The sequence below is a fragment of the Corvus kubaryi genome, unplaced genomic scaffold, assembly GCF_017639235.1.
Source record: "Corvus kubaryi isolate FWS band 111438036 unplaced genomic scaffold, C.kubaryi_AGA036_p1.0 65366, whole genome shotgun sequence".
NCBI lineage: Eukaryota > Metazoa > Chordata > Aves > Passeriformes > Corvidae > Corvus > Corvus kubaryi.
The window spans coordinates 155,864-173,048 of NW_024581947.1; the positions used below are offsets into that span (position 1 = coordinate 155,864).

The 17,185-nt window shown below is 36.0% G+C and overlaps 1 protein-coding gene across 2 annotated transcripts in view; it reads left to right on the forward strand.

The window, feature by feature from the left end:
- The window catches only part of LOC121673364 (integrin beta-like protein 1), a 134,413-nt gene that overhangs the window by 52,033 nt on the left and 65,195 nt on the right, over window positions 1-17,185 (forward strand). For both annotated transcript variants that reach the window (XM_042046621.1, XM_042046622.1), the window contains exons 3-6: window positions 4,660-4,806; window positions 8,047-8,169; window positions 11,262-11,402; window positions 14,151-14,291. In XM_042046621.1, coding sequence (XP_041902555.1) covers window positions 4,660-4,806; window positions 8,047-8,169; window positions 11,262-11,402; window positions 14,151-14,291 — 552 coding nt within the window. The remainder of the gene's footprint in view (window positions 1-4,659; window positions 4,807-8,046; window positions 8,170-11,261; window positions 11,403-14,150; window positions 14,292-17,185) is intronic.

Genomic DNA, 17,185 nt, shown 5'->3' on the forward strand with positions numbered 1-17,185 from the left:
GTAACTTTCTACGTGGTTAAAATTCTTCACGTTTTCCCTGGGAAACTTGACATCAATCTTCCAAGGTTTAGAGACCTAATGGCAGTTTTAAAGGATAAACTGGGCTCAGGACCATATCACATACACTGTGTGCATAACTTCAGATGTGGATTTGTTACTGGTTCCGGTCCCTAATGATATCTCTTCAATGGGCACATCTCAGACACTCGTCAGCTAAAGGCTTAGTCACGCCATCTTTCCAGGACTGATGTCAATATGCAGTCATAGTCTTCTTGTTGTTTCCAACTGGAGAGATCTTAGCCTGTGACATCATTTCCTTGCCCCTAGTGTGTGATCCTGTGCTTGTATTTCCAGTTTCAATCCACTTTTACTATTTCAGTCCTTCAGATTGTCAGTCCAGTTATTTTTGTATGATCTTTCATCTTCACCTCTTTAGTGAGGTTTTAGAGGTTTGTTATTGCCAAATGTTGTTGGTGTTATCTGAATTTTTGTATCAGTATCAGTAAAACACCCACAGTTCCAGAAACATCATTTGAAACATAGCCAGTCATCATCCTCTGTTCCAGTAATATCCTCTTTTGTCCTAATGTTGTTTCCTTCCTTTAAACAACGTTGTGATTCTTTTGCATTTCTAGAGCATTTTATCCAGAATAATTTTTCTTTTCTTGAATGGCATTGTATCCAACATACATGATCCTATCACATGGATTTCATATGTTCCTTTTCTTACAATATTCATTATCTCATAAAAAGATATGCCAGGCTGTTTTGGCATAATGATAGTCTATTTTGGGTTAAAGCTGTTATTTCTTATATTCCATTTTCATTACTTCAGTGTCTCTAGCTATGCAATGCTTCATAGTTTATTTCAAATCCTGGCATAGCTCATGAGGTCACAGGCACTTGTTTTTATGTTGTCTGGATCATGTTCACTCCTTTTGCTTAAAAGAAATAAAAGCTAGGTTTTATTTTTCAGACAGTTGATTTCCAGCCTGATAGATTCATTAAAAGTCTTTGTTGTTGAACTGCCATTTATTGTAAAAGTATTTTAAGTACTCTCAAATGGAGATTATGGGGTCTTGGCCTCTAGGTCTAGACACTTCCTTAAAAATAGTTTTATGTCTTTGTTTTCTTCTCATCTTAGATGAATAATTTTCATTCCCACAGAGCATGTCATTAGCCACACTGCATTTGCTACTGGTAGTCAACATCCCCATATTAATTTTGTTTTGGACTGCCTGTAAATTGTCTTTAATCTTAACTGGGTTTTGCTGCTTGGTGAAGCCACTCTTTTTTCTGTTTTCTTTTTATTTGGATGATGAAAGTACATTTTAGAACTTGCAATTTTGCAAGATATGACCCTGCCTAACATTTTCTGTTCTCACTTTCTTCATGTATTTTCTGACATCTGACAGTTTTCCTAGCATATTAGTTTTATGTTCCACTGTACAAGCTTTCTGCATAATCTGGATATACTCTCTGAGATGACTGCTCATTTAGTTAGAAATGGAGCCCTTTGTTATGAAAGGTTTCTCCACATGTTTGAAGCTGCAAGTTTTTCACAGTCCACAGCCAGTCTTTTTCTTAAAGGAATTACCGCTTTTTCTTGAGTCTTCCTTATTTCCTTGTTTTCTATTTTTTTGTTGATGTTGTTTTGTTGGGTTTTTCTTTAAAGTGAGGTTCTGATTTATTTATGTTTAGCATTTATTTGTGTAACAGCTATTCTAAAAAAATTAGAATGAATGTATCATCATTTTGGGATACAGCTTTCTTCACCAACTGTTTAGTGAGGTCTTATACTTCATTTCTCTCATGTTATGTGTCACATCCTCAAATACCTGGGTCTACTCTTTATTGCTAGAATTTATTTTCTGGGAAGCTTCAATCTCACCTCATAATTTTCATAGTGCTAGTTACTCCTTATTTACTATTTCATAATACTATTTGATTTCTAAATAATGCAGAAATTTGTACGCAACAAATGGGATCCTACAAAAACCTTTCTGAAAGAAATCTAAACCCAATGAGAAAACTTCTGTGCTTTCTTTAATTTTCTTACAGTTTATCACCTACTTGATTTATACTTCATCACATCATTATTTTTGCCATGAGGAAGACAATAATATTGGTACACGTGGGTAATAAGAAGAGGATTATGTCAAACTGATTTGCAGATCTACTGCATCCTCCATGTGACAGGGAAGATGCAGCAAAGTATACAAGCTATTGCAGGCAGTTTTATGGCCTTCTATGCTTCAGTATAGTCCTCTCACCCAAATTTTTGGGCAGAATGTTGCCATTGCTTTACATTTTAAAAAAAACAATCCAAATGGAAAAAGTGATATATTTTAAGGGATGGTCAAGGTGAAAATCACACGTGTAATCTTACAAATTCATATTAGTTAGATTCCTGACAATTTCTTTCAGTTGCACGCAAGTGATCTTCCATTACTTCTCAAAGTTTAATTAATTTCTTTTCTTTTGTATTTTCTTGTTAAATAAAGCCAAGAAACTGCTCTGTATAACCACTTTCATGAAAGTATTTTATTAATCTTCTTTAAATAGGCTGTGTGCATTTTAAGTGAAATTATTGTTTTCCCTTCATGCATCATGTGTTAGATTAGTGCATCTCTGTCTCTAACTGAGAGAGGTTATGCTGGACCATTGGTAATAACTTATAAGGAGTGACTTCTGCCTTACTCTGTCATTCAGACATGGGAATGGGAAAATGAGTCCTACTTTTATCAGAATATCTTTTTTTCACCAGCAGACATCAAACTGTTAAATCACAAGTGTGTCTCATATAGAGAATGCAAAGTCATAGTGACAAGTAATCCTTCAAAGGAAGGAAAACAGTTATTTTTTTTCTTTACTTTTTTTGTAAGCTGCCCTAGGATTCACCACCACTTGTCTGTCGGTGAAGCAGAGTAGCCACTAGAGTAGGTTTTTTATTCTGTATTTTATAATTTTTTTTCTTTTCCTTTACCAATGGAGAGTTATTCAGCAATTTTTAAGGTGGAAATTCATGTTCTAAAACAAGAACTAGCATGTTCTCTTATGGTTTTGGTTTATGTGTTTTGCAGCTATTGAACTATCATGTCTTAGGACCATATTGGAAGGCAAGCAAAGTTTTATTGAGCAACAAAAGAGACTACCTTTTCTAATTAAAATTGTGTATTTACAATAGTTATTTAAATTCCTTCTTACTGGCAGCAGACTGAGGTTGTGTTTTTCAGGCTGTTGACTCTAACCGCAATGCGTTAAAAATAGACCGCAATTAGATTCTGTTTTTAAGATGCAGTGATAGGGAGGGAATCTTCTGTAAATCAAATATATATTCAAAAGATATTTATTTTAAAATTGAATGCCCTAATTTAAAAGAGTTGAAACTGTTTTCACATTTACTACCTAAAATTGTATAGGAATGCTAAAGAATGAAGTGATAAAAATTTGCATCTGGAAGTTAGTGTGAGAAATGATACCTAGTATGCAACATAAGTAGTGAAAATTGTCCAGCCTCTCAACCACCAGCACCCCCAAGTCCTTCTGGGCAGGGCTACTCTTGATCTGTTCATCCCCAGCCTGTGTTGATACCACGGGTTGCCCTGACCCAGGTGCAGCACCTTGCACTTGGTCTTGTTAAGCTTCATGAGATTCCAAGGCACCTAATTCTTGAGCCTGTCCTGTGGATACAAAAATGCTTCTAGCAAGGATTTTCTTGCTATTTTCTAAGTCTGTGAGAGACTTTTCTCTCTCACAGAGATGGTAGCAGAGTTCTGTAAAGAATGAAACACTTGCAACCTTGAGAAGCCTTGTTTATACTATAGTAGAAAAATATTTCGACAATGGATGTTTTAGGATTCTAGCCAATCACTCCCAAGGGGTGGCTGATCCTTGTCCAATTACACTATGAAGAAAAAAGTCTATAAAAGAGTTTGTAAAATAATTAAATAAATCAATCTTGCTGCACAGTTCCTGCCTGCTGGATCTTCTCTCCTCCTCCCTAAGGCTGCGGGACACGGTGATATACCCTAGGGCATTTTTAATACTGTCCAGGTCCCTCTGGATGGCATCACATCCTTCAGGTGTGTCAACTGCACCACTCAGCTTGGTGACACCTTCAAATTTGCTGAGGGTGCACTTGATCCCTTTGCCTATGTCATTAATGAAGATATTAAATAACACTGGTCCCAGTACAGACCGCTGAGGGACTCCAGCTGCCAGTGGTGTCCTTCAGGACTCTGAGCAGTGGATCACTGCCCTCTGGATGTGACCACCCAACCAATTCCTTTTCCACCTAACAGTTCACCCATCAAATCCATCTCTCTCCAATTTAGAGAAGGATGTTGTGGGGGACTGTGTCAAAGGCTCTACGAAGTTCAGATAAATGACATCTGTAGCCCTTCCCTTGTCCACTGATGTAGTCACTCCATCATAGAAGGGCACAGGTTAGTCAAGCAGGACTCCCCCTTGGTGAAGCCATGTGCTGGCTGTCTCCTTTCTATTTTTTATTGTATATGAACTATGTTAAGTTAATCTGTTAGTCATGTTCATTTAACAATGTAATTGATGTAATCTATTTTAAAAGCTGGATAAGAAAATACCACTTTCTGAATGAAAAAATAAGGGACTTGACACACTCTTTCCTTCCTTTGCTAGGCCATGGAAAGTGTGACTGTGGGAAGTGCAAATGTGATGAAGGCTGGTATGGTGAAGCTTGTCAGTATCCAACTACTTGCAATCTTACATGGAAGAAAAGCAATGAAATGTGCAAGAATTCTCAAGATATCATCTGTTCTGGTGCAGGTAAGATGTCTTTTGTTGCTTTTGATACCTTAGTGGTCTCCCAGTGTTATCTTGAGAATCATTGTCGTTTCTAACTAGTAATTTTGTAGAGTATGTTTAAGAGACTGAGATATAACTGTATGTATACTAAAATGTTTAATTTTCCTAAAGGCCTGTTTCTGTGCATGTAATGTACACTGATTCAGAACACCTACTTTAGTACTCTGGTTTATCCATAGCTGTTTTGATTTGATGAGACTCCAGCTGTGTCATTTCTATTCCTCATCAAAATGTTGTGATAATGGCATTATCACAGGAAATGATGTAATTTCTATCATTGAGGAGGTATCTTTTCAGCTTTTTACCGGCTAGCGCTCGTAGTTCAATGCCTTAGAAAGCCTTGAGCAACCTAGAGAGGTAGCACGGGCAATCCAGCATTTCAGTAGCTCTAAAATCGGTACCTGTATCAGCTGCAAAGCTGATACCACCAGCAGAAGCAAAGAGGGAGAAATATAGCTCTCTGCTCGCCTAATTTCCCGCAGTTAGATGCTTTCAAAAAGAAACAGGCGACAAGAGACGTTCGCAGAAAGAGTTGAAAAGCCAGAGAGGGCGGGGCCTCCCTTGATCTTCACTTTTATTGGGAGAAGGGGAAAGGGGCGGACTGGGGGCGGACCCGGGGTGAGCGGCCAATCAGACACTTCTGAAGAGTCTGAGTTACATTTGGCTTTGCCCGTGGTTGGAACAAAGGAGCTCAGAGCACATGGCAGAGGCAAGTGTCTTGGGGAGGGGAGGGGAAGCTCAGAACAGGCAGCAACAAATCATGTGTTTGTGTTTACAGAATGAAGAAATGGCATTTGCAAATATATTTCCCAGACATTTATAAACGGTACAATTTTTTGAAACACTTTTAAATTGTACCTGTGATTATTAAAATAGTGTGTAGAAGATACGCTGAATCATTTAAAGGAGCATTTCCATCTTCACTGTTTTGATTTGGTAACAGTCTCTTCTGTAATTGTTTGGTTTTATAACAGTCCTGACTTAAATAGAAAGCCCTTTCAATAAAAAAACCCCAAAACCGGAGGAAAACCAAATGGCTTTTTAGAAAACTTCATTGAAGAATGGTACATTTTAAAGGGCATTTTCTACCAATCAAGTTTTGAGACCAGAAATTGCCTTCTGGTTTTTCCATTACATTGATCTCCAAGTGAAAGACTGTTTCAAGAACCGCACTTCTGCTCACTATTGCTGCAGAAATTAAAAATCTTTAATTTCTGTTGAGTCCATACATTTTCATGCAACTGAATTTGTCACAAGTTAGTTCCTGACATGAGCAAAGGATCCCAAGGATTTGTGGGACTTGTTACATAGAAGCTGGTTCTCACAACAGGATAAGAAACCAATTTAACATAAAACTATTAGTATGCAGCATACTGAGTAAATGATACACTTAATTTATGACAATAGATGTATGAAAGCTGTGATCAAGAGAGAAATGAGAGATAGCTAAATGAGAAACTGACTCTCAAAAATAAGTATAGTTCATGGTATTTAGTCAAAGTTCTTAAAAAAGAACCTATTTCTTTCCTTGGTTAGAAGTGGCCCCCCAGTCTTCACAGGAAAATGAACATAGCATAATAACCACTCCAAGTAGCTAAGGGGGAAGTGTTTGTGGCATCATGAAAAGAATAAATGCTTTTGCATTAAACAGGACAGGAATTCCAATGAGACTGACTAAGGAGTTTGGGGTAACTTTGATGGGCTGTAGCCATATGTATTTTGTCTTGGTGAGATTGCTTTTTGATTTGCTACTAGCGCTGTCATTAGGGTCTGAGCTCTGTTGTGTAATTGCCAATAAAAGATAGGAAGGGATGACATGAGCTGTTAAAAATCAGTGCTCTGGTGTCACACAAATAATCATTTATTGTAATTTTTTTTTTGGTAATCAATCAAGATCCACCTAAAATTTCAGTTTTCTGACTCTGTTCCTTATCATTTGTCAGAGCAACTAGGGCATCTGCCTAAACTGAGTTGTCTATGTGAGCAATATCTGCTTTTGGCAACAGAAGGAATGAACATTTTTATGATACAGAGTCTCTCTGACCTGTTTAGATACCCAATATAGGAATCAATTTTCTGTTTTATCTTCTTTCTTGTTCAGGAATTGTCTGTAATCATAACTGTTTTCTCAAAAATTGCACTTGTATTTGTTTACCAAGCAATTGTTGAAAATAATTGTAGCCCTGTAAGTTACTTATGTTGTATTATCAGTTGTATTACCTTACTATATTAGCTCCTGCAAACATTTTAAAAATTTACTCTATTGGAATGGCCATGTCTGTCACAGAGTCCAATACTTCTCTTCTTTGGATTACCGTGACGTTTATTAAAAGTTCTGCTATGCTTGTAAGGGTAAAACATCAACTGGTTTCTGCAATCTTGTGTAATATCAGCATAGAACTTATATTTTGGAGAACTTCTTTGGTGCCAATAACCGTGTTTTCTAAAATACATATGGAAGTCATGTGAAGAGTATGAATGTTGTGAATTTTTAAAAAATCTCTACTAGCTGACCACAAGGCCCCAGTAATGGCATACTGCACAAAGTTCCTACCCTTTCAATTTTAATAAAGGTAGGGACAGAGGTAGGGAAAAGGGGTTTCTTATATGAATGGCATAGTAATACTTCTGTTTCTAATGTCATTTTAATGCATTTGTGATTTTTTTTGGACTGTGGAACTCATTCATATGTTTATTTATGGCCCCAGGTCAGATAGACCCTCTGAGGAAAAAGGGGGGATTCCTCTTTCCCAGGGAGCAATAAAGCAATTTTTTCCTATTCAGGAGGGCAGGTCATGGAGGGAGGCAGCCACAGAGCTGAGGGGCAACCCTCCTCATAACACCAAGGAGCAAAAGTGTGACCAGATGAGAGGTGATAGAAGAGAGATCGGTTTACAAATCCATTTGCATTCTTTGCATTTCCTGAGTGTGCTGGCTTTTCATTATGTCAGAATGCTTTCTTTTGTGGTTTATGTTGTGAAAAAAACGGCTTTACACTTCCAAGGCACTTGAGTGCTCTATCTCTGTACAGCTAAGATTAGGCTTTTTGTTGATATGGATAATTTCTGTGTCTGTCTTTATTTGGGTGGATGATCTTTAGATTTCAGCCTTCTCGGAAATAAAATATGTACCATCTTGGACAGATTAATGAAACAATTTCTATAATCTGCAGTCATTGAGTAATCTCTTAAATGTTTACAGGCACATGTCAGTGTGGCAGGTGCAAATGTGCAAACTCAGAAGGAAATGGACTGGTGTATGGCAAATTTTGTGAATGTGATGACAGAGAATGCATTGATGATGAAACAGGAGAGATTTGTACAGGTATGTATCTTAATGAGTGCAAGAAAAATGATGAAGATTAATACAGGCTGTTATTTAATTGTGTGGTTCTATAAAATATTTTTACTGAATGTACGGCTTAAAAGTAACTCTATTTGCAAGACTTTGGATTGCAAATTGTAAGGAGAAATTTCAGATGCAAAAATGAACTAAGCATAAGGTTAAAGAATGAATAAATCCTGTGACACTGCTCTTTTTGGAAGAGCTGCGAGGAGGATTGTACAGGATAATTCACTAAGGTAATTCATAGCTTAGTGTGTCTTTCTTGAGTAGAATATATGAGGAATGTGAGAACATTGTGGCACAGATGAGAGAGAGCAGAATGGACGACATACAAAAAAAAAAACCCAAACCAAAACTAGAAAATAGATTATTAGGAATTTTTTCAAGGAAACAAAAATTAAAAATATCAAGAATAAATGTAGGATGATAACTCAGAAGCAAGAAGATAAAAAGAGAAAGGAATGAGTAAGGAAAAAAATCACCTGCGACAGGAAAGGCAAGAAAATAAGATGGAATGAACTCTGCTGATAGATAGAAAAGCAACTGAAATTCAAACTGTTTTTTCATGTCATTATAAGGCAGGAACCTGGCAGTTAAATATTGTTTAACACACAACATTTATGGCATTATAAATGCTGTTGCCTATATTACGAAGGAGGCTTGTCCTTGAGCTGGAAGGTGCTACAAACTTTGTTCAAGCTACACACGTGAAGATTGTGTCCATACGCACACAAGAGTGTTCCAGTCTGCTCCTAGACTGGTGGAAGCACTATCTGGTGGTAGTGCTTCCTCTGTGTGTGTATAAAGAGAGAGAGTACTTGTGTAAAATAGCTTCCTCTGTCTTTTCCTTATATAGACAGCAAAATAAATTATATTTAAGTGTCTTTGAAGGCAAAAAGAACTATTTTTTTAAGTCCTAGGATTAAGTAGGTATTTTAAATGAGGGTATACAGAAAGGTCCTCCAAAGTCCAGATTCAGGAGCAGGGCATAGTATTTCCAGTAATTGCCTAAAATAAAATGAATGGAGTGCAACAATTTTTATGTGCCAGTGATTCCATTTATATTTGCTTCTAACCATTGCATATGGTACCAAATATGATAAAAAAATTGTCATTCATTTAGTTCCAGAAAATTTTCCTACTGGTGTTTTTGTCTGTTTTTTTTTCCCCACGCCTGTTTTGTTGCTGGTTTGTATTGTTAGGTTTTTCTTAGCTTTTATTTCCTGTTGTCTCATCCACTCATGCTGTATTCCCGAAAAGACCAAATGCATCTGTGTATAAAACTAGTCTTATATGTATGGAGGATTCAAAGGGATATAAAGGGACAGAAAGTGTTGGTAGATTGAAGTCTCTGAAGTCCGTGATTGATCAGTATTAAAGCCATGCTACCTCATGGAATTTTTGGAGTCTTCTAAAGTAAGGTATAAGTTATAAACTAATGTTTTGCTTGACTTGGCTAGGTTGTTGTAAGCTGAAAAGTTTATGCACACAACTTATGAGTGTTATATGTTGCTTTACTTTCTAACAAATATCTACAATACAAAATCATGTGTTGAACCAGGCCTTATGCAGGAAAAATGTGTATGACAGCCCATGAACTTAAGGTCAAAGGCACATCATTTCCTCAACTGTGAGCTGGGATTTTATCCTGGAAAAGCATACAATGTTGTGCTGAGATATAGATGACATGCCTTTTAATATTTGCACAAGGGCACTGCATTTTTTTTAGCAAATCAGTTATTAGGTAGGGCAAAGTTGCAAAGATGTGTTAAGCTTTTCCATCTTCAATTGGATTTTTATCAGTCAGCTGACTATCACTTTTTATTTGAGGTTACATAAACTTTGGAATCAAGATACAGCTTATTTTTTTTAAAGTATCATATCTTCTAGCAAATTAAATTCTGGTCCTGATCTTTTTTTTAAACTAAGGCTTTTTACTCTAAGGGAGCAGTTTTTCCTCCTGTCAACAAGAGGTAGTGGCAAATTTTATTGTTTAATTCATATTTATTTGAGGAGTATAAAAGTATGAGTGAAGAATGAAGTACTGATGTTTTAATCTGTGAAAATTGCCTCTAGATCAAATTATTACACTCCTTTAGTATTTTTCCTTTTATTTGCTGTCCACTGTTAATGATCAACCTCTTGGTAATAATAATTATTTTAGATTGTCTTTGTTGTTTAATTATCTAATTAAATTAATTGTTTTTTGACATTTAACCAAACAATTGTAACAAAAATTCCATGTGTAGCTGCAAAAACAGGAAAAATTTGCAGTCTTGATAACTGAGGATATAAATTGACCAGATTGTGACAGAGGTGCCCAGATCTACTGAACTCAAAGCAAGAAAGAACAAGATCCTGACTCGATCCTTCTATTAAAGAATTAACTTTGGGCTCTAAGATTAGTAAGAATTGAAGCTACTTAATTTAAGAGCTTTGTGCCATTAAGCACATGGCACAGGTACCTTAGCAGATCAAAATGTTCCAGAGCTGGTTTCATCCAGGCTCAGATGATGCAACCATCTTTTTTGGGAATGTATGTTTTGTTAAATGAACATCTGAAAGATTCTTTTTGTAAATAATTCTCTTTTATGAGCTGGTTTAGCCATGTTCTAAAATCTTTACTGGTAAGAAGGGAAACCATATACAACATAGTCTGTGTATAATAGTTGCAGTAAAGGGACCTTGATTTTATCTGAGGAGTCAGGGACACACAATGTGTTCTTAGACATGCCAAGTATGTCTCCTGCCTTAATGTGTAAAACTGTGCTTAAATTTTATTACAGTCTTCAAAGTTTACCTATAAAGTAAAAAAAAAAAAAAAAAGTTCAAAAAGATAAAATAATTATGTCAATTAGCGTTTATTGATTACATTTAATCTGTGATTAAAGGAAAAGTATAGTTCAGATATACTTTGTCTTATTTTATGTAGTCCTACATGGTCTATAAATTGTTTCTATTCTGTGTACAGCACTAAAAGTTTTTAAGAGAAAAGATCAAAACAGTTAAATTGTTAATGCCTTTTAAAAACTTGCCTCTTTCTTACTGTACAAAATTTGTTTTGGCTTAAGGCCATGGAAAGTGTTACTGTGGAAACTGTTACTGTGAGGCTGGTTGGCATGGAGATAAATGTGAATTCCAGTGTGACATCACCCCCTGGGAGATCAAGAAAAGATGCACATCTCCAGATGGGAAAATCTGCAGCAACAGAGGTGTGTCATTTGCATGGACCTTCTACACATATTTATATAGTTGGCTTTTATTTTACTCTATGCATTCTCCACAGTAGGACATAGATTGTGTTTGCTAAGAGTTTCTCATTGTTCTCACCTATTTCAGGTCTGGATATACACTTCCAAGTGGGTAGATACCTGTGTTTTGGTATAAACTTACACAAATCCACATCCACTTCTTGATTAAGCAAACCCAAGTTGTTCATATTCTTTATTTTTGTAGTAAGACTGAGCAGGATAATTTGTCATTTAGTACATCTGTGTTTTGGTGAAATACCTACCTTGCAAAATAAAATATTACCAGATTTTTGACTTTGAATGAACTGGTGCTGTAAGGTCACAGAACTGTATATATTGATTCCCTCTTAAAGAAGACTTAGGAACCACAGTTGAATGGGGAAAATGAATACACAAAGCATTTAATTTCCCCTACAACCTGAAAAAACACCTGTGAAGTGTTCAGTAACAATGCTGTGGAATGTATAGAGTTGGAAAGGTAGACTTCATACAGTTTTTCTAACTATATGAGGTTTTATTTGCAGAAAGTTCTGGAATTTAAATTTTACCTTATGTATCTGTCTAATTTTGCCTTTCTTTGGCAGAAAAAAAAAGAAAAAAAGGAAAAAAGCACCCACAAAATGAGGTTGCTTTTCACTAGCTGCTGTCTTCAGCTTCACTGAACAAGGAGTTAAAAAAAATACTGGGTTTTTTTTGACAATAAGCCAGAATAATTATAGTAGCACATAAGCAAGAGTCACATAGATACCTCTCTTAAAAACATCTCTACTGACAAAACCTGCTGTACTGTGAACATCTAATCATCCTGAGAGCATTTAGAAAACTCTCTTCTCATAATTGGGAGGAAATTGAAAGCTTGGCTCAAATACAGAGATCATGTAGGCTCATTTAGTCTTGGGACTTTAGCATAAAATTTTTGTGTAGTTCTGGAAATAATAGATATCAAAGTGTTTTCATATCAGATGCTTTCTTTGCACTGAGAAAGTAATTTCTTGGCAAAGAATTTCTCATCAAAGCAAGCTTTTAATCAAATTTGAAATTTTAATGTGCGATGATTTCTTTAAACTGGCATTGCAATGGGAGAAATTGTGTGAATAGCATAGCTGATGTTCTGAGTAGCTGCAACCTCCTGTACAAAGGTACATTTGTGTGATACTTCCCTGTCTTTAGCCTGTCATGTATTTGTGATTTTATCTTCATAAGAATTATGTAGGCTTCTGACAACATGAAGTTGCTTTCCAAGAAAGTATTTCTGCTCCATTTAGTCTTAATTACTGAGTGTTCTGTGTTTATACATCCTGTGATAAAAGTGCAGTTCATCTTGTCAGTCTTGAGCCCTCTAAAATCAAGTATCAAGGCTAACCTTGCTGCCCACCCTCTTTCAGTACTAAGATGGATAAATTGTTCTTATCTTTTCCCCTGCTCTATCTAGTCAACCATCTTAGACCACATGTGAAAATTTAGATTTTAAACTTTGGTGAGATCATGTTCTGCATTCTGACATGCAGGACAGCTGATCCAAATTAACTTTGAAGTTGTTTTTGGGAGGATTAATCACTCTCCAGAGGCACTTCCTCTTTTTGTTGGTTGGTTGGTTGGTTGGATGTTTTTCTTCTTCTTCAGTAATGTCACTGAATTGTTAAAGTGTAAAAAATTAGGCACAAATTTCTTGAGGGCTCTCTCAGGGTTTTTAGCACTAAACAGGGTAGTAGCCCTTCCTGCTTCATGTCACGCATGCTGGATTGTGTAGACCTTCTCCTTTTTTTAGACAATGTGCCCATATCTATGTGTACTGTTTAGTCATCCTGTCCTGTTGTCCTCAAATGCATTATATTGTTTAGAGTAACATAAATAAGATGACAGTGGTGTAGGCAGAGTAGCAGAAGGTGAAGCCACTCTGCAAGAAATGAACTGCATGCATCAGTAAGGTCAGGCTGCTTCTAAAAGCCTGTTGGCATCTCAAAAAAAGTAGTGAGTGTGTTGCCCTGAAGCATATTTGCATTTCTGAATAAAGAAAATACCTTTTTTTGTTTGGTTGAGCTTTTTTTTTTCAGATTTCCCCAAATAAGTAGGATGCATATTCTCTTCATATTAGTAAAATATGCGAATTTGTATTTCTGTCATATTCATATTTCTTCTTATTGTAAGCAACAGGGTGTGGCCCTGAATATTGACTTGGGAAAAGTGGAAAAGTATCCTTTCATGTAGATCTGTGCTGTTGTTCTTCATAGGTAAAGAATGACCTCCTAGACATTTTCGGCTGTGCTAGTTTGGATTCTCTTGTAGTTTAAATGTTTATGCTTTAACAACCATTAATTATCCCCTGTGCCCAAGCCCAAGTCATTTAAACAGAATTGATTTTCATTGTCATTACTGACAGGGCAAATTACTGTTGATGTCAAAGATGTACAACTCTTCTGTGAGGTACATTTTTTTGTTGACTCCTAACAAGGCTCAGTAGCAAAAAGAAACATGAACAGGAAGCCAATTTGTTTGTATAAAGTATTGCTACTAAATAATCATAGAAGGTTTCAAATCATAGAAGATATGCACAACGTCATGATTATCACTTGCAGCTTTGAAACTGCATTCCTGTGAGAGCTGAAAATTCACAAGTGCAAATTCCTGTAATCAGAGTGCTATTACTCTAAATTACACAGTTAATCTTCTATCTCTGTGTCTTTTTTTTTTTTTTCTTATCATTTTTAGGCACATGTGTATGTGGGGAATGTACATGCCATGATGTTGACCCAACTGGTGACTGGGGAGATATTCATGGAGATACTTGTGAGTGTGATGAAAGAAACTGCAAAGCAGTGTATGATAGATACTCTGATGACTTCTGTTCAGGTAAGGTTTGTCTATAAAGGGGACTTATGTGTAGTTTCATAAAAAACCTTCCAGCTGGTCTGATCTTCCTCTTTCCTAGTGCTCCAATTCTCATTTTCCTATCTTAAAATTCACCCAGCTTGGGGGGCAGGAGGGGAGCTTGAAGGAGGCTTTTTAAATTAAAAGACATTATTCTGGTTTTTTTTTGATGCCGTTTAACAAAATCCTGTAAATATTAAATTCTTTTAGGTGCCCATCTCCTTTCTAATACTCTTGTGTTCAGTGTAACCTAAGATGAATTGGATAATAGTTGAAAATTTAAAGTATAGATCTGTACTTTCTTGGGGAAATTTGATTTTGAAAGTTCATTAGATCAAATTGTGTTTGTTATTTCATTTTATATGTCAGGGAGATGATAATCAAGAAGAAGAAATTCAAGGAAAAATAAAAAATGAGTCAATGAGAAATGGTACCTTGAGAATTCAAATTAATATGAGAACAAGTAGAGCATCAATACTTGAAAAATATGACTATGTGGCCCAGCTGCACATCTGAAGCTGTAGCCCAGACTGTACATCGTAGACACATCCATCTTCCTTTTTCTTCTACTTGTACTTCAGAGCATTATATTCAAAACAGTTTCCATCTGTCCATCCCTCCATCCATCCATCCATGGTTTGCAATTTAGATGTTCCATGCATCAGCTATCAAAAGCTGAGATTCTGAGAGAGACTTGCATGCAATTTCATGTGTATGCTAATAAAGATGCTAATACTATGCAGGAGAGAAGGACTTTGATCAATACACAGCATGCAGTTTGTACACACAGGAACTCTGCAAAAGCAAATGAACACGGTTTCAAAGGGACTTTACAGATTAGAGGTTGTCAGCTTGAATGGATCCTGTAGAAATCTGGTCTGGCCTGATTAATAATAGGAAGAATGCAGTCACATCAAGGACAATAATGATGTGGTATATTTTCATCCTATTCCTAGGGTGAGAGACGTCACATAGAAAGATCATAGGAGTTGTCTGTAGTAGAGAAAGAAAGCTGAAACCAACATGATATATAAAGTTTTCAGCCTTTTCTTTGCCTGTTTAAAAAGTGAAAAGTTTTGCAACTGTTGTGTTTATTTTTTTTTAAATACATATTCAGGAATTGCTAGCTAATAAAATGAGGGGGAAAAAAAGCTGAAAACCTTCAGTGACTCAATTTACTAGTTACTATTCAGCCACTTGCAGATATTATATAGATTTATTTAATGAATGAGCTGGAATGATGTAGAACTGTGTGCAGTCATGAGAGCAGCAGGAAGATTGACTTTGTTGTCAATTTTTGAATGTATCACTGTGTTGCTGTCAGTTATAGCACTCAGGCACTGATCAAAATATCAGCATCAGCTAAGGAATACAAAGCTTCGAATCAACAAGGTAAATGCACTCTCTAGTTAAGGGTGAACACAGGAGTTTTAAAGCTAATTAGATTAAAGCAAGCCTGTGGCATTTACAAATAATGCTGTAGAACTGAAATAATGATGTTTGAACTCTCCCTTTCCTGGACGTTACTGCCTTTGCAGCTGCTGCTGCCCAGGATGGTAATGGTTGTAAGAAAGCAGAGGATAAGAAAGTACAGACAGTTACAAAGGGTCTTGGGAGAAGATATTGCCATTTGATATCAGATTAAGGACTGGTACATTGTTCTTTATTACAAAGACATAACTGTAAATGAGGAAAACTTAGATATAAAAGGAGGGATGCATATGGTTTGCTTAATGTGACTAAAAATCAAGTTGAAGTATAGCTTTATTTTTCTGTCAACTCGTCAAAAATTTTAGTACTAATTATTTTTATCCATTCCCTTTCCATTATATTTTAGAAAAGCCTAATTCAGTCTTAGCTGGCCATCCAAGTATACATTCCTAAAATAGATTGTGCAAAAAAATCCATTTGCACATGCAGCAGTGTGAACAATGTCTTCTAGTCCTGCTGTTTAGTCCTGTTTCAGAAATAGAAACGATGCATAAATTTTAATTTTGGTTTATTGTGGTAGACAGGCAGAATCTGCAATTAAATCAAAGGTTTGATAGAGGAATTGTAGCGGGACAGGTTTTTTAATTGCTTATATGAAAACAATTTACTTATTGCACTAAGTGTGCACCCTTAGGTGTATCTGCAAAATATCTTCATTGTTTCTCACAATTATTTGTAAATTGATTTGGAATGAATCCAAGAGTGATTTGTTAGATTAGGGAAAATAATCCATCTCTCTTAAAACCTTCATCAAACAGAAATGATACAAAATTTTCTTGTCTTGTTCTGTCTACCTAATAGGTAGAGACAAGAAACCACTTTGTCCTGAGTAGCATGTAGAAATTATAGGAAATCACGTTTTCATGTAAAGAGTTTTACTGTAACTGAATGAAATTCTATTTTCATTTAATAAAATACAAATTACAGGGGTTGACAGCCCTGATGTGAGGATTTGACATCACACAAGGGCAGCTCCCTGCAGAAGCTTCATATGGCTTGAGGTGACTGTTATTTCACAGTACATCATATTGTCAACTGGATGCCTTCTTTTAACACCTGAAGTGCTATTCAGAATGTTACTGAATTCTGAAAACTGTATTTCAGAAATCTTCTCAACATTAAAGTGATTATCTTCATTTAAAGAGATAGTAGCTTTCATGACTTGACACAGAAAGAAAACATGCTTCCATAAGAAAATTCGTATGTTCATATATTTCATTAGTTCCTTTGGTGTGGCTCTAGCAAAGAAACTATTGTATGAAAGCACATAATCTTCTCATAAGTATCTATCTGGGTCAGGGAACATAAATACAATTCACAACCTGTCAGCAGGAACACATGAAAGCAAAGGACAGAATCATGGGATCACAGAATGGTTTGCGTTG